Source organism: Chelon labrosus, assembly GCF_963514085.1.
Source record: "Chelon labrosus genome assembly, chromosome: 7".
Lineage (NCBI taxonomy): Eukaryota > Metazoa > Chordata > Actinopteri > Mugiliformes > Mugilidae > Chelon > Chelon labrosus.
Window position 1 is genome coordinate 27244841 of NC_140343.1, and position 21128 is coordinate 27265968.

The 21128-nt window shown below is 41.4% G+C and overlaps 2 protein-coding genes across 3 annotated transcripts; one reads left to right on the forward strand and one right to left on the reverse strand.

Annotated features, from left to right (window-relative positions):
* The first annotated feature begins 2849 nt into the window (after positions 1–2849).
* LOC311490928 (angiopoietin-related protein 4-like) lies at positions 2850–7493 on the forward strand. Its single transcript, XM_084548707.1, has 7 exons — positions 2850–3366; positions 3521–3631; positions 3743–3830; positions 4430–4543; positions 4671–4766; positions 4864–5139; positions 5267–7493. Exons 1-7 carry the CDS (start codon positions 2902–2904, stop codon positions 5446–5448), a joined length of 1332 nt encoding a protein of 443 aa, XP_084404833.1. The 5' UTR covers positions 2850–2901; the 3' UTR covers positions 5449–7493.
* On the reverse strand, positions 6589–20686 carry LOC311490927 (dipeptidyl peptidase 9-like). Of its 2 annotated transcripts, none has more exons than XM_084548706.1 (21): positions 20540–20686; positions 18802–18892; positions 18311–18555; positions 17226–17338; positions 16383–16556; positions 16081–16249; positions 15884–15994; positions 15514–15642; positions 15243–15304; positions 15024–15124; positions 14730–14907; positions 14352–14511; positions 14102–14181; positions 13496–13666; positions 12880–13015; positions 12601–12746; positions 11594–11740; positions 11255–11407; positions 10857–10999; positions 8746–8857; positions 6589–8249 (listed from the first exon to the last, which is right to left on the reverse strand). In XM_084548706.1, exons 2-21 carry the CDS (start codon positions 18855–18857, stop codon positions 8157–8159), a joined length of 2679 nt encoding a protein of 892 aa, XP_084404832.1. In that variant the 5' UTR covers positions 18858–18892; positions 20540–20686; the 3' UTR covers positions 6589–8156. The 2 variants fall into 2 exon arrangements, with proteins under 2 accessions (XP_084404832.1, XP_084404831.1); XM_084548705.1 differs by having other exon boundaries at positions 18311–18558.
* Positions 20687–21128: the final 442 nt, after the last annotated feature.

Sequence of the window (21128 nt, forward strand, 5' to 3'; positions counted from 1 at the left end):
ATAAAGAAAAAGAAAATATGTTGCAGCTTGTTTTCAACTCAGACCTGAAGTATAGCCTGCTGTCAGCGTCTATAAAAAATTTCAGAATAACTCTAAAAAAAACTATTTATTCTAGGTTTCCTAACATCCTGACTGATTCGGTTTCAGGATTTTACGTAGACCACACTCTCACAAATTTAAATCAGGCAGATTTTTATATAAACTCTCTGATCCTCCTGAGCTTAAACCGCCTCCTTTTGTCCCGCTGCTCTCCGCATCATAATCACACATTTAATCCAATTTACAGGAAACAGCTGCTATTGTAACTGATCCAAGGCATAGACATTTGAGCTGCCTCATCCAAGCACAACTTCATCTACCAGTCGAACATTGTGTTCTGACACAGCTGAGTAAGGGCAGAAAAATGCCTCGTCCGGCTGATCCGGAATGAGGCTGCACACACAGTGCTCAGCTACACGTCAGCTGAGTGCAGCAGGTTCGAGGATACGTGCAGATCTGCAGCCTGCAGCAGAGATACGTGCACTGGACCATTGCCCGCCAGGAACTGCCGTGTTCCCAGTACAGTCTCGTGAAAATAAAAGTCCCCCCTGGTATCAGCTGCATGTGCAATGTTTCTGGGCAGAACTCAGACATGGACATGAAGGAAAATGGTCCCAGAGAACATGTTTACGAGTGTAGAAGCAGATCAAAAGACTGAAGCTATATTAGGAAGGCCTATGAAAGTATCATGGTTCATACTACCGACGTCTGTCAAAGTTTATTGTATTGCTTAATGTACTTTGTAACTGTAACTGATCAGCCACAACATTAAAATCACTGACAGGGCAAGTAAATAACATTGACCATCTTCTGACAATTCAGTGTTCTGCTGGGAAACTTTTGGACCTGGCATTCATGTGGATGTTACTTAGGCATGTAGCACCCACCTAGACCAGACCAGGCACCCCCACCCCAGCAGGATGCGGCCTGACACAGGCACACAGACACCACAAGACACCCTCAGAAGGCCCATTTTCATTCTGAGTCACAATTGTTTTGGAGGCACAAGGGAGACCTACACAATATTAGGAAGGTGGTCATAATGTTATGCCTGATCCATGTAGTTCCTCTTTAACATTCCGGGTGTTGTGTCGGCTAAATGAATCACGACTTCCCATTTTTGCTTTCGGTGCAGTAAGAGGATTTCTTTAACTTTCAGTCTCTTTAACGTGGAAACATCATTATTAAAAGTTACCCAACTCTCGACCTTTTACTTTTGTTGACATTTGTTGCGATTCAGCCCTTTGTTGACTGCGTGGCTCTGTACCGTTTTGAAATGTGTCAATAAATCTTGGATAGTTGCCACTGAATTTGCCACTGGTCATGTTCCCCAGAGGATGAAGCCTACTGACCGCGAATTTTAGACTCATCCAGTAATGTATCTTAGAAAGGCTCACAATTTCACAGACATTCATGTTCTCCAGATGACGAATCAAGACATTTGACACCGATCATTTTACACCGAATGTTTACTTCTCCTGTCAGTGGTTTTAATGTTGTGGCTGATCTGTGTATACAGTGAACTGTCTCAACCATTTTTGGATGGATGAGTGGGATATGATCTGCTTTCATTCAGCAGGTTGAAACTTCTACCATACACTGTGTTTTATGCTAATTACATTATGCTAATGTGACTTTTTTTTATGCACAAGATTAAACAGCACTTTTCATTTCATTTAAGAAAATAAATTAAAACTGACAGGTAAATTTTCTGAAGCCCAAGTTAACACCTTGTAACATTTTTAAAGTAAGAACTCAAAGAATTCAGGAAGTATTTGGTATTTTTGCTTGAAAAGTTACTTATTCTTAAGATGCCATTTAGCCTAAAAAGATTAATCATTACAGAGGAATACACCAAAGCCATGGTCTGCCAACACGTAGCTTACAGTTTGTTTCCAGTATTTGGCAATCTGTGCATCACGTGCCTTGTGTCTGGGAGTGTTCGTGCATGTATGTGTGTGATTGTAGGATTTTGTCATCGGGAGTGAGTCTGTAAAAAGGCCTCAGGGGTTGAACTTTCCCCTACTTCTCACACCGACTCCTCCGTTACTGAGCGATCTCCAGCATTCCTGATGCAGCAAATGGATGACTTCACTCCGAGACAAACGTATAGTAATATTCAACAGTCGGTGCGTGTTTTGTTTAGTTTTAGAGGTCCAGCATCTCACATCTGGGAGCGATTATTATCAATATGAAGTATCTATCAGAAGTGAAGTGAAGTGAAGCTGATTTATTACAAGCCAAAGAAGAATATAAACAAACGGAGCTGGTGGTTGGTGGTTAAGATCTGCCTTTATTGAGCCTTTATTCAGGCAATGAAAAGAAATTTAATTAGATTTTTTCAAGCCACAATACCACACATCTGATGGTTCTCACATGTGAGATTAAACTTTCATGGTTTTACATCTCACAATCAGCATGAGATACAGGACATGAGTGAGTCAAATGCCTCCCACCAAACAATGTATTAGACAACTGATTAATTAAACAGCACTGAAGATAGTTAGTTGTAAACCTAAATGGGATAATAACAGAGTTTTGAGAAGCAACTGCAACAGAAAAACTGCAAACTACATCTCTGTTAGCAGACATAAAACCCTTGTTACATTCCTGCATCAGTGAGTGTTTAATCAGTAATTCAGACCTTACATTGCATCATGGTCCTCACTATGAAAGACTTTCCCCGCCCCGTCCCCCCCTCCTCTTCCCCTTCCACCTTCAAGCAGCCAATCCGAAGAGCCCTCTGCTGCAGCACTAAGCTATAAAGCCTCACAATGCCATTCAGCAGCACACCACAGACAAGAGAAAGAGACAAGCAGAAGTTATCTCAGAACAGACCGGAGAGTCTCAGCAGAAACCAAGATGAAGATGCCTCAGCTCCTGATCCTTATTTTGACTATTTTGGTGCATGTGGCAGGAGGGTTCCCCTCTGAGAGAAGAAGCAGGGAGAAAACCGCCTCCTGGGACGACGTGAACGTGGTGGCCCACGGCCTCCTGCAGCTCGGCCAGGGTCTGAAGGAGCACGTGGACAAGAGCAAAGCCCAGATGAGGGACGTCAACGACAAACTGAAAGCTTTCAACAGCACGGTGGCCGAACTGGGGAGGAAGCAACAAGAGCAAGATGAAGCCCTGAAGGCCCAAAGCAAGGAGATAGAGGAGAGGGAGAGGCTGGTGGCAGAGCTGGCCGAGGGGGTGAAGGTGGAGGTGGAGGAGGTGAAGAAGGAGACAGAGGACATCCACTCCAGGATGGACAGACTGGAGGAGGTGCTCACTGAGCCGACATTGGACAGCAACGACAGCGAGCACACAGGAAGCCCGTTTATCCAGGTCAGTTATTCTCTAATCAGGTAGAGAAGAGTAAAAACTGAAATTTAGACACCTCCATCCTAGAGAGACAGATGCTAGATGTGAAATAAATATGTGGCTGTAAAGACTGAATGATGCTGTGAGGCTGATGAGATGTCTTATTTTTTTCTTCCAGAGGTTGGTAGCAGCTCAGAACAGACGCATCGACCAACTGGTGGAGAAAATCAAGCAGCAACAAGACAAACTGGAGAAACAGAGTCTGCACCTAAAAGCACTTCAGAGCAAGGTGAGTTTACATTTACACAAGGACTGGTACCGTTCAAACTGTGAACCTACAACCACAAGACGAAACTGTTTTGCATCGGAGACTCATTGTATCTCAATGCGTTTCCTGCAGGTTGCACAGAAGAGAGTCAAATCCCACAGACGGAGGGACGAAGAGACAGTACTGAGAGGCGAGGCCGAGCTGATCTACTTTGAATCAGGTAACATTTTTACTCTTTCAGCCTTAAATAGTATTATTTACAGTGAGCGCAGGGAGACCTTTGAACGAACGGTGCTTTCTGAGAAGACCGCACCCACCCAAGAGAAATAAAGTGTCGAGTTAAAGCTCCACTCAGACAGAGCATCTTAAACCATCACTAGCAAGTGAGCTTTGACCTCAGTCACTCTTGTTTTTCTTTTACTGGGGTATATAAACAAGATCACTTCAGATTAGTGTTAACCTGGCGTATTTTGAAGTGAAAAACAAACTTGTAATCAGCCACAGACGCACAATAGAAAAGAATAAATTGCTGAAGAATAATTATGATATAAGAGAAAAGATATAAGAAAAAAATTCACCTTCGCTCCTGGATTTACAGCGTCTGACTTGCTGGCAGAGCTGTTCAATACAGTCCAAAGATCAGAGAAAATGAGGACAGGAGCTTTTAAAACACACCTACAGTACACAGAAAACTTGCTGCTCTCATCTTAAGCGAGGTGCACAAATAATGGTTGCATAGCTAATGATTTGTAAAGTTGCAAAGTCTCGACTCCTCAGTTACTTGATTTACTGAGTGATTTTTCTGTTCTGATTTTTCAGGCTTGGCCAAAGACTGTCATGATCTGTTTGCACGAGGGCAGAGAGTCAGCGGCATCTACGCGATCCAACCCGAGAACTCTGAGCCTTTCAGTGTCCTCTGTGAAATGACTTCAGGTGAGTTAATCCTGAGGCTGTAATCATAAAACACCACCTTGGGATCTGATAGAAACAAACTAAACTTTGAGTCCATTATGTAGACATATAAACCTTTAACACAATGTTTCCTCTGTTCTCTCTGCAGAAGGTGGATGGACCGTCATCCAGAAACGTCAAGACGGATCCCAAAATTTCAACCAGCTTTGGGACAGCTACAAGAAAGGCTTCGGCAGCCTGAACGGTGAGAATACACTGTCACTAAAATGTTGGAATGTGAAAACTGCACCTCACTTTGGCCTGATCATAAAAATAACCTTGGCATTTTCTTTCTCTCTCAGGAGAGTTTTGGTTGGGCTTGGACAACATCCACTCACTTTCCAAACAAGGCCAGTACATCCTGCAGGTAGAGCTCTCTGGCGAGGGGGGACAGCAGCAGGCGTCTCGGTATCAGTTCCACCTCGATGGAGAAGAGAAGAAGTTCGCCCTCCACCTCGAGCAGGGGTCTGGTGCTCAGGAGGACATCATGGCCACTGGAGCGTCTGGTGTTCCCTTCTCCACAGCTGACAGAGACAACGACCTCGCAGAAGACGTCAACTGTGCCGAGCTGCTCTCAGGTACGACCCCTTCTCTAAAACTCTTGTCAAAAGGGCCAGTTCACCCAAATCACACAGGAACAAAAAGAAGAATAGATTGAACAAAAGATAGAGGCGGTCATTTATTAAAAACACTCTATTGTTGCAGGTGGTTGGTGGTTCGGAAGCTGCGGTGAGTCAAACCTCAACGGAAAGTATCCCAGAAGGCCGAGCACGCTCAGAAGACAGCAGTTCAGAAGACAGGGGATGTTTTCAGCGGTCACAAAGGAACAGAGAAACTCTCTAAAGACGACTCTTCTGAAGATCGCACCGGCTTCAATACAACAATGAGCCTGTCGCAAAAAGAATGGCACCAAAGACAATTAAAACCAGACTACTAAAGGACTGGAAGAAGGAGGAGTTTTAACGTTTTATGCACTGGATGATCAGGTGTTTCTATGCTATGCTATACGATAACTAATTGTCTCAAAGGACACGTTCAGTCATATTGACAGTCACATTATTCCCTTCATAAGGGCTTTATTTGTTTCTAAAATGTACTGTATTTGTTTGAATCACTTATGTACAGTTTCTTACTTAAAACATTTCTACACAACTTTAAACATATTTGCCGTTTTTATTTTTACATGGATGAAAATAAACATTTTAAAAGTGAAATTAACCCTGGCTCTTTATTCATCCCAAATAAATAAACCCGTAAAAACAGATGATGGATTTTACACTTTAATCAAATTACAAAAAATATTTGCCGTGTGAGCTTTCCTGGTTCTCAGTCCCTCATCATTATGACTTATAAGGTGTGAATTAACCTTCTAAAATGACGTTGAGGGTTAGCCATAACATTATGTAGGTGTTCTCAAAGTTCAGAAGGAAGAAAAATGGACGAGTTGAGGGACCGGGTCATGGTGGCTACATGACTGGGTCGGAACAAAAGCTGCAGCCGTCTTGTGTTGTTCCCGCCAAAAGTTGAAAAGTGATGAGGCAGTGACAGGAAGACCATAGCTCATTGATGCACGTTGGGAGCAAATGCAAAGTTCAGCTGACATACCACCTACCAAGAATTGTTGCAGACTATATGCACCATTTCATGCAGGATAATGCACCCTGACAGAAAGCAATGGTTTGAGGAACACAAGAACAAGTTCAACGTGTTGACTTGGCCTTGATTCTAGTCTGATCCATGGATGCCCCACCTCGCAGGATCTGCTGCTTAACGTCCATAGCACACACATAGGACAGTTTTGGGGGGCTAAAGGGGACAATAATGGTCATAATGTTATGGCTGATCAGTGTATACTGTTTGCAGTGGAAAGTTGACATCTTCTATTGTTTATTTTTTTATTTTTTTGTTTATTTCTTTAACCAAAAAGCATTATTTTAAGTATTTTTTCTTACTCGTGAAAAGTTTTACATCAAAACAAGCTGCAATCACATGAACCTCCACAAATGAGCAGTCACACACTGTTCACACACGGTTCACACACTTTATACATCTGAACATACAAATCAGATACAGTCAAAGCCAGAGTGGAGAATAATAATGAGATAAATAACCCATGCAGCCGACAATAACCACTATAGGTACAATAACCAGCTGCATTGATGCAATCATTGTGTTTTCACTGGGGGCAGCGTGTCTGTGTGGCGCAAGATCTTCAGGGTAAAGGAGTGATTTTACATAAATAACTCTTTAGTTGTGTCTGTGCTGAAAAGGATTCTGATCCTCCTCAGACTCAACCTGACAAAACATTTACATTTTGTTGCTAATTCCGTTTTCTTCATTGAGGTTGCTTACACTGATTAAATTGTATGCCTTTAGTCCCGTTTTATGTCTGTGCTTTTGAACTCGACCAGTAACACATCACTGCCTGAACTCTTAACATTTCTCATCTTTCCAGAACATGGTCACTGAACGGCTTCTAAAAATAATGAAAGTTGCCATGTGACAAGACTTTGAAAAAGATTGTTCACTTCTTTTATTTCTTTAGTATCTGAGAGTACATTTAACCATGTACAGGTCATGGTAGTTCACCTTACAGATGTTCATCAGACACTTGAGTAACAAGGCATTTTATCGTCGTAGGTCCTTCGACAGATTCCCTGATATATATTTTTATATATATATATATGTACGTTATGAGCAGGCGCTCTGAAACTCAAGGCACCTCAGACTGCCAACGATTTTGTCTAACATCATCTTATAAGTCAGTATGTTGGCACCAAGGCAAATATGTACTGTACTGTGCAAAGGTCCTCAGCAGCAGAAGGAAAAGAAGCTTCAAAAAAGTTAAAGCAACAGGAAACAGCGACAGGTCGCTACATATTTCCACCATTTATGAATGCATAAGAATCCATAAAAGTCTTTTTTTTTTTTTTAATAATACACAATAAAATGTGGCATTTAATTTTTTTTTCCTTCTTCTTGTGTATTCGCCAAAGTTCGGCAAAACCACATAAAACGTCAGCGATGACAACACATAAGAGACAAATCACCAAGCAAATAAGACTACAGCGTGTCTGACAAAGGTTAAGCGCTGCTCATTTGCTCGTGAAGAGCTTTTACATTTGATAACTTCACACCAGTGTTTATTCAGAGAGAAAAGTGATGGGTCCCAGTAAAACAGAAGCACCAAATAGAAATGAAAAGGTCCATGTCTGTACTTTGCATTGCTGATGATTCCATTATGTTGGCGCAACAAGCAGCTTTTTAAACATCAATAATGACTTCTGCTACAAACTCAGAAAGCTCCAGCCCTGATTGTTCTGGGTAAACAGCGCCCTCTACTTGTTTTGTGGCTTAAAGCAATCGTTTTCCCTCCGCTGTAAAATGCAGGTTTAAAGCCCGACACTTTAATCTTTTAAGGATTCATTGATGCTAAAACGCTGCAGCACCTTAAAGACTGATGAAAAACTCTTGAGGAGGTTTGGCGTAGACTGCATTAAAACTGAGTGAAGAGAGAGGTGATGCAGGAATGCAAAAGAGAAGATGAGGAGAAGAGACCAGGAAGTGAGCAGGGGGTGAAAAAAAAAAAAGCTTATCAGAGGTTCTGCTGGAGGAAGTGCAGCAGCGTAATCTCATAATGCTCTCCAGACTCTGGGCACCTGATGCTGTGTCGCTCATTGGGATAAACCTGGAAAAAACAGAAAACAACACAACAAACAAACGTGTTCAGTCATTTTGGGAGAAGCTTGAGTCTAGTATTTCACATCCTCTAGTCTATGTTGGTGCCAAGGAATCAGACGTCTTCCCTGGACACTCCCTCTAGTGTCCTTTTATCTACCTGAATATTTTAAAATTCTTGCGCAATATTATAGTCTAACTGTCTGTGAATGGGAATGCTGTAGAGTATTTTTTTATGCATTTACATACTTTACTTCTTAAAATAACCACTGTGGTGTGTATTTTGCAGTTTCAGTGTATCAAGCATACAATTAAAATAATTTCTAAACTTCACTGCCTCTAAGCAAATCGGAAATATTCTTTGTAATATGTCTTGGATGATCCTGATGAAGCACGCAAGCTAGAATCTGCCGTAACGTCTTCACACTTCAGTTTAAAACCCACTCAGACTTCATCTCTCATCTTTATCTTCACTAAAGTCAGCACACATTGGTAAATCATCCTACCTGCAGGCTGTACGGCTTCCCTGCTCGGATGAGCTGAGACACCAGGAAGTTAGTGTGGAAAAAGTGCACATTCTCATCTAGGAATCCATGCAGGATCAGCAATCTGTTGGGCCTGTGGTGGGAAGAAAGATCCAGTACCGTTACTCACATTTACAAACACAGCTAGCATGAAAGCAGAAACACAATCAAGCTGTACGTTTATATGTCTACATCACAGACTGTATATAAAAGACCACAGTGAGCCAAGTAGCCACTGTGAGGTCAACTTTTAGATTTCATAAATGAACACCAAGGTTTCGTCTGGAGATATACACTATATTACCAAAAGTATTCGCTCACCTGCCTTTACTCATTCTATGAACTGAAGTGCCATCCCATTCCTAACTCATAGAATTCAATATGATGTCGGTCCACCTTTTGCAGCTATTACAGCTTCAACTCTTCTGGGAAGACTGTCCACAAGGTTGAGGAGAGTGTTTATAGGAATTTTTGACCATTCTTCCAAAAGCGCATTGGTGAGGTCACACACTGATGTTGGTCGAGAAGGCCTGGCTCTCAGTCTCCGCTCTAATTCATCCCAAAGGTGTTCTATCGGGTTCAGGTCAGGACTCTGTGCAGGCCAGTCAAGTTCATCCACACCAGACTCTGTCATCCACGTCTTTATGGACCTTGCTTTGTGCACTGGTGCACAGTCATGTTGGAAGAGGAAGGGGCCCGCTCCAAACTGTTCCCACAAGGTTGGGAGCATGGAATTGTCCAAAATGTTTTGGTATCCTGAAGCATTCAATGTTCCTTTCACTGGAACTAAGGGGCCAAGCCCAGCTCCTGAAAAACAACCCCATACCATAATTCCTCCTCCACCAAATTTCACAGTTGGCACAATGCAATCTGAAATGTACCGTTCTCCTGGCAACCTCCAAACCCAGACTCGTCCATCAGATTGCCAGATGGAAAAGCGTGATTCATCACTCCAGAGAACGCGTCTCCACTGCTCTAGAGGCCAGTGGCGGCGTGCTTTACACCATTGCATCCGACGCCTTGCATTGCACTTGGTGATGTGTGGCTTGGCTGCAGCTGCTCGACCATGGAAACCCATTCCATGAAGCTCTCTGCGTACTGTACTTGGGCTAATCTGAAGGTCACATGAAGTTTGTAGCTCTGTAGCAATTGACTGTGCAGAAAGTCGGCGACCTCTTTGCACTATGCGCTTCAGCATCCGCTGACCCCTCTCCGTCACTTTACGTGGCCTACCACTTCGTGGCTGAGTTGCTGTTTTTCCCAAACGCTTCCATTTTGTTATAATAGAGCTGACAGTTGACTGTGGAATATTTAGGAGCGAGGAAATTTCACGACTGGATTTGTTGCACAAGTGGCATCCTATGACAGTTCCACGCTGGAATTCACTGAGCTCCTGAGAGCGGCCCATTCTTTCACAAATGTCTTGTTTCACAGTCTGCATGCCTGAGTGCTTGAATTTATACACCTGGGGCCAGGCCAAGTGATTAGAACACCTGATTCTGATCATTTGAATGGGTGAGCGAATACTTTTGGTAATATAGTGTAAGTGGCCTTATTTGGAAGAGACGTAAGAGCTAGCGAAGGGTGGAAGAGACTGGAAACCAGAACAGGCATCAATCAGGCGTCAATCAGTTCATGGCTGCTCCCATAAGTAGCTTATTTTGAGATCTAGTATCTGCTTAATTATATAATTTTTATTTATTTATTTATTTATTTTAAAGGAGCTAAGAGGAGGAGACCCCGGGGTAAATCCAGAATAGGTCTGGGAACACCTTGGATTCATCAAGAGAAACTAAAGTTGATCACTTTTGAACTGAGAGTATACTGAAGACTTTTAGAGTTTGCATCTAGTAGCCAGTGGTCAGTGGCACTGCACTAAACCCTGATGGCTATGTCCACCTTTAACATACGGTCTACCTACTACACCTACAAGTAAACAACCGCCAGCACTGTTCTGTGAAATCTACAGTAGAGACAGCCTTCCTCTTAGATAAACTTAGAGGATGATGGAGTATTAAGCAGTATTTTCCTCCCACAGTTTAAAACTGACAGTGTAACTTCATGATAGTGTGTTATAAAATGACAGCTCTCACTCGTTGGGGAGTTTGTCGACATGCAGGGCGACAGAACAAGCTTCGTATCCCTTCTGGTTTTTCTCAGGCGTGTCCAAATATCGCTCCGTGTAGCCAGTGTCATAGGCCATCCACAGTGTCACTGGAGCACCTGCTATGGCAACCTGATCAACAAACAGGGAGTCACTTTATTTCTATTCCACTTAACATAAAGTTATTTAAGAATAATTCACAGCTGGAGCAAGATATATAATAGGATAGAAAATAGAGTCCAGCAGACAAAGAGCTATAACCACACAATATTCATACACACCGACATATCTGTGGTTCCTGTAACTCTAAACATATATTCAAAGTCTGCTGCTTGCTTAACAACAGTAAATCTGCCCAACAACGGAGTAAATGTTTGTGGTTTAGACCTTAAAGATGTCAGGTTTGTGGATGAGGCCCATGAGGGAGAGGAAGCCTCCGTACGACCAGCCGTGGATGGCGACACGACTCAGGTCCACAAACTTGTACTTGTCAGCTACGTAGTGCAAACCCTCCACCTGGTCTTCAATCTCCACCTGACCCTGGAAGGAGAACAGATGTTTCACGCGTTAACACATGTACATACACACCAAGCATTTTCTGTCTGTTTCTATCTAAAGTGCTTAACTCAGTAAAATTAAGAGGCTAAAATAAAACTGTTATCATGCTGTATGGGTCTGTAGAGGGTTGAAGTCAACAGACAGACAGATGCTTGATGTGATTCTTACCATTTTGTCCTTCACAGCTCCTTCAAACTTGAGTCCTCGCTGGCAGGAGCCCCGTCCATCGATAACCAGCACAACGTAGCCCAGAGACGCCAGCGTGATCAACCGCAGGTACTTCACTCCTTTATAAGAGTTATTAACTAACTGCACCTGCAAAAATAAAACATCATGTTAATGTTAGCGTCATTACAACTAATGTCCTATCTCCACTAAAAAAGAAATAGTTAATTTTAAACGTCAAAAGATGAATCTACGTTGAATGCATGTATCCTGAACCCTCATGAGTTAATCCCTGTTATGCTTCTACAACAGATCCTTGTTATGGGACTAAAACATTATTCACTGGTGGGATTTCCTGTGTTGTTTTTCCTCATGCATGTCAAACGAAGACAACTGAAACCGAGCAGCTTCTTTAGGCGTTGTAAGTTAATAAATGTTGAACAACTGATACTTTTACTAAAATCATTGCAAAAAAAAGAAAGAAGACATGTGAATAGATGGAGAGTAATGATGCAAAAAGAGGGTGAATTTTTACTGAGATGTAACATGTAGTTACATTACTGGACTGGTGCTCATCAGGCTATAGTGTTATGGTACCCTACGATGTACCGACAACGTAGATCAGACGTAGACACAGATTTGTTCATGTATTAAGAGTAAGAGAGTTCGAAAATAGCAGCTATGCAGGTTGTGGATTCAAGTGGTTTTATAACCTTTTCCAGCCTGAGGAGCAACAGCTGTTGTTGCTCCTTTTTCTGTGGCATCATACACTTCCAGAACGATGCGTTGTGAAGATGAGACTGTGATAAATCCCCGATATTTTAAAACGCTTCTGAAGAGATGGAGTACAATATTTCTCTTTTGTCTACTTTCACAACTTCTGTGTAAAGGGCGGAAAAAACTCACAAAAATGGGCATTGTATAAGATGAGATAAAAACACCAAATATCCAACTGATGCATTTAGTTGGCAGGTTACACAACATGAATTTAAGAGAGGTAGAGATCGAACCTGAGGACCACCGTACACAAAGACGATGGTGGGATGCTTTTTGCCAGGGACCAGGTTGTGTGGTTTATACAACATGCCATAGAGCTCGAAGCCTGACTTCCCCGTGAAGCTAAAGATCTCTGGAGGGCTGGGGTCAAACGAGAAACCTGGAAACAAAAACAACCACACAAAAAAATTAATTTAGTGCACAAAGTGAAAAAATAAACTAATAATAAGCATGCATCAAATCTAAGATTGTTCAAAACCTGTCAAAAATAAAAATAAAAATTAATCTCTTACTTGAAGATTCCATCATGCTCGCACAGAACTGGGGCTCTTTGTGGAGGGGGTCGCTGTCCGAGCCGCTCAGCTTGTAGATGTGAACGGAGGGTGTGGTATTTAAACTGCTGTAGTGGCTGATAAACATGTCAAAGGTCTGTGTGAAAGAAAAGAGATTAAACAAAGGTTAAACAGCATCAACAAAAATATATATTTCTTCCCAGATCTGTGTCAGAAAACGCTTGAACGGAATAACTGGAGATGAGGTCAGCATCTCTAATGAATGATATTTTTATAAAGATGTTTTATTATAAAGTAATGATACAAAAAAAAAAGAAGACAAAGGGCGCAGTCTTGTATTCAAGTCAGACAGGAACCTCATTCAAATCAGAGGTCCATTAAACTGAAATGTGATATTTACTGAAAGAACTGTTAATAATATATGCAATAATGCAATACTGCTATTACTGCTAATACCTGACACATGAAAATATCTACTGCTATAATTCCTTTTAATTTTAGAATTTAAAAACATGCAACAAGACAAGTTAAGGAAAAGGTGAAATAACACAAAAAAACTACTGATATCCTCTCAGAGCTTTCAGTACTACAGGACGCAGAGAGTGTGTTAGGGTACCTGGCTCACAGAGCAGCTGTGGGAGAAGCCGGGTTTGGTGAGCCTGACGATTTCACCCGGTGAGTCGTAGCTCACCACATACAGGTGATGCTCCAGGGGGGAGTCTTTGGTTCCCTGGAAATACACCAGCTTTGCGGCTTCGTCCACCCAAATCTGAGGACTTGACGAGCGCTGCACAAACACCACAGAGCAAGACTGTTAGTACAATCTGAAGGAAGAAGTTGGTTACAGTCGCCTTTGATAACGTGTTCTTGTTTTATTCTATACATCTTCACTGTTATAATATGCTTTTATTTTTAAGGCACAAAAAGATAATATTACCTCTACATTATTATTACAAAGCCTCATAAGAAGTATCACATACAGTATTCTTCACACTAACAAAAAACTGATATGCCAGCTAAGGTCCTTGTCACAGGAGCCCTGAAAAACAAACATAGGGACTTCGAACTCTGTATGCAGCTATCATGTAGTGAATCTTAACTGTAATTTAAATTACACATTAGTGTACTCATGAGCATTTTTTTATTTTTTTTTTTTGCAGAAGTAAATGTATTTAACATATTATTGTCAGTAGTCTAGGCAGATGTGCGGGTGAGGAATTACCTTTGCTCCATGATTGGCCAGCACCTCCCAATCCCCACTGGTGACAGTCACCTCCTCTTTGACTGGACACTTGAAATCATCTGGTGACAGAAGAGCAAAGATGCGAGGGCATTAATTGAAATCTCAAGTGAAAACAAAAACGAAAATTCAAAAAGAACAGAAAGTGAACTCTATTTAAAAAGAAAGAAATCTGAATTGCCAATAAAATGACTAAATCTTAATTGAAACCAGTCAGCTCACATGGTGTTACCTTCAGAGTGTGTGTAGCCTTTGGCCCAGTGATATCTGCCCCGCTCTAACACTGAGGTGATCTTATACAGGTGGCAGAAGCCGGTTTTGGACTCATTTACTGTGATGAAGGTGAACTCATCATCACTGGTTTGGATGAAAGGATGGAAGATGTCATGGACCTGGAGGACAAACAAAACACCAGCAATGTAAAAATGTATTTAAAAAAACAAAACAAAACGAAAAAAAAAACCCATACAACATAGATTGGGACCGGAGCAGAGACGTTCTTACAACAAATAACTGACACAGACTTTGCAACTTTTTTGGGGAAACGAAACTGTGAAACCTCTCATTTTCAGGATGATCACATTTTTGTTAAAACGGCATTGTGCCTCACATTGATCCAGATATCGCTTGTCTCTTGGTAGATGATGAAGGGTTGGACTGTGTCTCCGAGGGCCTCCAGGCTCTCCTGTCTTTTGGCTTCGTCCTGATGTACAGGGATAAAGAGTGCAGGAGGCAGCAGGACTAACTGGAGATGCTGCTGCCGTCTGTCCATCATGACCGCCCATGCACTGACAGACACAGAGAGAGCAAGAGTTGTGACAGCAGCTTGAGCAGAGAACTTGATGAATTTTAAAAACAATAGGGGGAGCTTTTAAAATCTACCTTTTAGAGAAAAGAAACTTACTATCGACCGTCTCTTGTCCATCCGGCTCTTGTAATGTACTCTGCAGTGGGAAACAGTCGGGTGAAGGGCACAGGCAGCTCCTTTTCCTGTGTGCTGACAATCTGAGGGAGAAATGACACCAAGCAGACAACAGCTCAGACCGTTTCAGTGTCCTTTTGATTGTAGATGAATACATCCACCACATATTAGGACGTTTCGAGGGACTGAACTGGTACTCACTTTGCCAAGACTGTCTGTCCTGATTTCTGCTATTTTGAGTGTGATATCAGGATTCTTGCTGCCTGTGAAGAAATTAAAGTATAAGCCCAAACTGTCAAACCTGACTGATGTAAACACATGGACAGGAAATATGAGAAACAGCAGCAACGTAAATAAAAAAAAAAATTTTTTTAAATAAAATAAATTTATTTATTTAAATTATTACAGTTTTATTTGTCAAAAAAAAGAGACAGAACCTGAAAAATTTTTCAGTGTTTCAGTGTATTCATACCTGCACGTGGGTATCTGTAGATGTCCGTCTTACGCTCCTCCAGAGCCGGAGACGGGACATGGATAATCTCAACCTCAGACTCGTCCACCTCCTCGTACAAAATCTGGAGAGTCTTTCCCCCGTCAGACTCTGAGACAAACAGAAATGAGTAGGAAAGTGGTTAGGCACCACTATTATTTTAAAATCTTCAGCTTCATAACAAACACACAGGGTAAACCAACATTTACTAGTATGACAGCTGGCCAAAAAAAGTGTTTCTGGAACTAGAAAAATGCCTTACATGAACAATTTCTTGAGCTTAATGTCAATGCAATAATTTAGAATTCATACTGTAATGGCTGAAAACTGTGATAACAATTTACTTGGTCACCTTCACAAGCAGCTGGAGACCACCAGTATCCAGTGAAGCGATCAAATTCTTCTTGTGTGACAAAAGTAGCTATTCCAGCAGATTTAGGATCCTCTTTTGGGTTTTCGATACCTAAAACAAGAAATGAAACATTATAGCCAATCTTCATGGTACCCGTGAGTTTAGGAGTGACTTTGTGAACATGATTCAGTCCTGACCTTTGTGGCAAAAGGTGAGTCTCCGCTCTTCTCCCGTCTCGATACTCGTCACCCAAATGTCGTTGTTGTTAATGAAGCCAATGAAGTTGGGGTCCCCGGGGCAGATCTTGGGGTCCATGCGTGTTCCTGAATTCTGGCTCTTAATCTCCACAGGTTTTACTGGAGAAGTCTGAAAAACATACAGTGAACATACTCTTAGACCATTACAGTTGAACATGTTATTAACAACAGTTAACAGGTGTGTAGAAACCATCCAAAGCAGTGTGGCAATAACAGTCTTTCTTAACTGTCCTTCAACTCACAATGAGGCTGTTGTTTCCACCATCACAGCAGTAGTACAGACTGCTGTTGGCCTGGAACAGGAAGAGGCCGCTGGGTCGGTGGTAGTCATAGGAGGTGATGCCAGACACCCCCAAACGCTTCCTCTCTCGCAGCAGCTCTTCTTCCCGAGAGATGCCCCCGTGGTGAGGGCTGGCCTGGGGTCAGGGGTGACAGGAGGACACACAACGTGACAAAGCTGGCCAACCGAAGTCAAGGGCAAAGAGAGTTTTTTCAGGGCATGGAAAACAGACAAACGGTAGGAAAACATTACCATAATAAATTAAGGAGAGAATCACCACGTGCAGGTAAATAAAACCTCCTCTTTGTTTTAGGCTAGAACAAATTCTTTTTATGAAATCAGCTGGAGAGCACTGAACATCAAGAGCATGGCCTTAGTAGCATAAGTGGTCCAAGATATTTAGTCATTGGAGGACATTTGCAGCAGCAGATTCCAGCTTCATCAGGAATGATCCATTATCAAAGAAATGGTTCACAACTGACCTTTAAACAATTTGCAAAACTTATTATTTATCTTAGACTGGTGCTGTCTGAAAGGCTGGTTCTGTCCTGATCAGTCAGTTTATGTAATTTGCAGATTTGTCTTATTTTATGTTACTCAAAATTCCAATTTCCTGAACACATTTGTACACGTTTATACCTAAATGCAACCAGCAAACCCTTCAAAACCCTTCGCCTTTTGAGCATGAAGGAGCAATGTGACGTCAGTGAAGAAAGCAGAGGTAACAAATGAGGGTTTCACATCAAGCTGACGTCTGGATGTCTGCAAGGGAGAGAGTGGTTAAAAGGTGAAAAATCCTCCTCACCTGAAAGTGATCCAGCATCGGTTTCCATGACAAAACCAGCAGGGCATCTTTGCGGATCTTCTTGGGGATGTCTGAGTAGAGTAATGCGTTTTCCCTGCTGGCGTAAGGCATTCCTGCAGACGGCAGAGAGAGAATCTGTAAGTGCAAGCAAGACTAACACAACACAATTTATAAGAGCTTAGGTTCAACTATTGAGCGCACTAGTGTTGATGTACAGGAGCTTCTTATAGAGGTCTTTCCAGATATGTAGCACAACCGCCACTTCTGTATTCTGAATTACAACTGTCTGCAGTAAGTTCTTTAACAAAAGAAGTAAAAGAATAATTATTGTCTAACGCAGTTGCATTTCTTGTGAATGAATAATAAACTAATAGGCGACTTAAGAAGCCAGTCTTAATAAAACATGTATGGTTTTGCTGAATGTGCTGAGTTTCTACAAGCTCCTCTTGTCTGGCTACTTTGCATCCTAACCTATCTTTGGTGACAGTTCACTGAAAAAGTGGTTTTAGTTCCTGTTCCCTCTGTGTGACGGTTGAATCATAGTGCAAACAGCCAGCTTTACCAGGGAGGTTTGAGAGAAATTAAACATTTTGTGCTACGAGCTGGACAGCTTAAATGGTGAACAGTCGAGCTGGGGTGCAGATCAAACACTACAGCACTTTCACAGCCCTGGAAATGGTATCACGCACTAAAACTGACTGCTTGAGACAGGGCAGTAAAAAACGCAACCATTTTGCAGAAATTCTGTGCTACAACAGGGGAAAAAAAGTAGAAAGATGTCCACAAAGCAAAATGGTGTTCTTGGTTGAGTTCCACATTTTGTCCAGAGCACAGTGCAGCTCTTTGGAAATCAAATGAGTTTGAAAACAGATGCAGGCTGGCAACTCTGACTCAGAGATTATTCATAGAATCATGCTACCTTTAAAAGCCACTGAATAGAAGCCAATGAATCTGCAAACCCAACAAGTTCGAGACCAACTACCTTATCTGACATGTTTTTTTATAGTTCTTGTAGAAAATTACAGTATTTTAAACCCTGTTTAATCACTGTGTCAGATCTCAGGTTTTCAGTTCCGTCTGCTCACCAAGGTAGTAGATGCGATGAGAGTGCGGACTGGCCTCATCTTTCTGGATGAACTGGAAGTCATGTGGCGCCTTACTGATAACCACGCTGGTGTGTTTGCGGCTGTTGTGGATGATCTTACGAAGGCCATCCCATGTATGCTTCTCCACCTGGAACTGAGTGGAGTTCACGTCCTCCATCTCCACAACCTCTGTGCTGTCCGAGAGCTCGTCCACCCCCGTCATTCCTGTCAGTGCCTCTCTGACGCTGCTGACAGACAATCAGGTGTTAATATATGCCTTTGCAATCTTAGCTAAACTAAGGTGTTGAGCATGGTAAGTGCTTCTGTCACATTAGCCAGTCAACTTTAGCATTCAGATCAAACCAACACTTTTTCATATTCTAATCTTTATGGCCAGAAAACATGATATAAAACATTATTGAAGAAATAATTTAATCAAACTGAACTAACCAAATGAGTGCAGAAAGTTTTGAGTGAAAGATTCTACTTACTTTTCCTGGCCGTCTTCTGTTTTGTCTTCAATTTTCAGCCTCTTTACTCTGTACATTAACTGTTCAACGACCCTGAACCAGACCTGACACCCTGTAAAGTGCCAGGAAAAGACATGAGAATTGAAGAAAGACAAAAGTTTATTCCTAGATGACAGAAATTCAAGACTGTTTACAGTAACAGCACAATAACACCCGTTCTAACTCGCAATCAAATAATTAAAACAGAGCATAAAATCAATGAAAAACTAAACGACACCCTAAGTTAAGATGACACGATATGAACAGTGAAAATGTTACTGAAGTCACGGCCCCGTTGTTGGCTAACTTCTCTATCCAGCTTCATGGAGGAGCTGCTCTTCAGCCGACCACCGCTACACTTTGAGCCGAGGATGACTCAGCTGCATGACTCTGACACTTGAACGTCTGTGTCATTACTGTGGCAAATTTTACACTGTTACTCCACATTTTTACTGCAGGATACAAACTGTAGGCTGCTCTGCTGCCTAAATGAAGTGCAAATTCGTCAAAAGTTAATTCCCAGAAAACACAGCAGCAGCCATGTTCACCAGTAATGTATCTACATGAGACACTTTGCCAAACCATTATGGAACTAGTGAAAACCAATGCATTCTAATACAACAGTCCTACACTAAATGCACCTTCACGACTGTGGCAATGTTCTATTTATGGTGAAACAGTGTAAGACAGGTGGTAATTCAACGTAAAATTTCATTAAGTTACTTCATTTAATAAAATGGGGTTGGCAAAATAATGGAAACATGTGCCGGCACATCACAATACAGTTCAATAGCACTGCAAACCCCAGCCTCCAAACTAAAAATACAGCTTCCACAGCTTTCTCAGTGATTTTAAACAAATGCCAAATACCAAACATTCACAAAGACAAGACTGGGTGTATGATTGTTATTATAACAGACTGCATAGTTTTCACTATATCTAATAAACTGGCAAATGAGTGTATATAATTTAACAGACAGAGAAACAATTTCTTTTCTCAAAATCACTACTGAACCAATCATATAAAGACTGTCAATGTGCCACATTTTCATCATATGCTTGACTAGAAGTAGACTCAATTCATCAAACAAGACATCTGTAAACAATAGATATAAGTTTAGCTATGAATTTAGTTTTAATCGAAAGTGAAAGTGATTTTGAATTTTATTTAAGGAGCACAAGCTGTAACATGGTTGAATATGTCCCAGCTTACTGTTTGCCGGTAGGCTATGTACCCACGACTTCATATGTAATATTTAATAGCCATAAACCGCAAGCCTTGGTTTTGTTTTCGTATTCATGAACTCAGTAAATATTATATCGCTAAATAAGTAGTATGTAGGACACATATCCCTGGCATCTTCCTTTTAGTTTGTACATCTTGTGTTCTTGAATGAATACATAAAAATGGATTTGTTGTTGGAGACAGTATCCGTTTCTGTTCCGACACATCAGCTAATGATGCTAAATGTACAACTTTAGCGTACTGACCAACAAAAAAACATCTGTCCGAGTGAGTCATCCGCAGCAAACCTGACAAACAGTACCTGGACAACAATTAAAACCCTCTACTGTAACAGTTCGTTGCTTAGAGATAGCAAGTTAGCCGCCCCGGAAGCTAGCAGCTAGCTTGTGAACTAGCAAGCGAACCACAACAGCACATACAGATAACGTCAGAAACTAATTAAAACAATAAAATATTATTTCGTTTTTGGCTTACTTTCTGCCCAGTGACCTCGAAAGTGTTTCCCCTTTTGTCGAATGAACGTATGTGTTGAAAACGACAGCCAGAGTCTATATAAACTGGAGAAGTTAACTACTTTCCCTTAACAGTGCGAATGTAGCTCAATGCTAATATGCTAACAACGCGGAAATAAGATTGTGGAATCAAACGTTATAACATTGAAAACCTTTAACCCGGATGTGATCAGTCATGTCTTGTATGATTCGTTCTTTTCAGTTTGTTTTTCTCGTTCTTAAGCAGCAGAAATGTATAACAGCAACAACATACGTTTGTCATAATAAACGGCTATAAATTAATTTTATAATTCAAATGTATAAAAAAAATATCTGGTGGTTCAATATCTTCCAACGTTTCCACCTTTTTCTTGTGGACAAACATTATAATAATTTTAATTATCAATAAAACGGACACTTATTTTTGTATACTTCAGTCTGATCAGTCTGTCAGTGACATCCACAAATGTCATATTGGCTCAATAGTCAAAAACTAGATTTAATTTGCAATGAGACTCCAAATACTAGTAAATGCAGATTTTGGGATTCTTGTGTACGAAATGATTGAATCG

Excerpts from the sequence above, each read along its gene's own strand:
- LOC311490928 (XM_084548707.1), top strand. The coding sequence starts at position 2,902 with ATGAAGATGCCTCAGCTCCTGATCCTTATTTTGACTATTTTGGTGCAT. Across the intron at positions 3,632-3,742 it reads TAAAAGCACTTCAGAGCAAG|GTTGCACAGAAGAGAGTCAA; the intron begins GTGAGTTTACAT and ends CGTTTCCTGCAG. Across the intron at positions 3,831-4,429 it reads GCTGATCTACTTTGAATCAG|GCTTGGCCAAAGACTGTCAT; the intron begins GTAACATTTTTA and ends CTGATTTTTCAG.
- LOC311490927 (XM_084548705.1), bottom strand. The coding sequence starts at position 18,857 with ATGTACAGAGTAAAGAGGCTGAAAATTGAAGACAAAACAGAAGACGGC. Across the intron at positions 14,182-14,351 it reads AGGCTACACACACTCTGAAG|ATGATTTCAAGTGTCCAGTC; the intron begins GTAACACCATGT and ends TTCTGTCACCAG. Across the intron at positions 11,741-12,600 it reads TTGTGTACGGTGGTCCTCAG|GTGCAGTTAGTTAATAACTC; the intron begins GTTCGATCTCTA and ends TTATTTTTGCAG.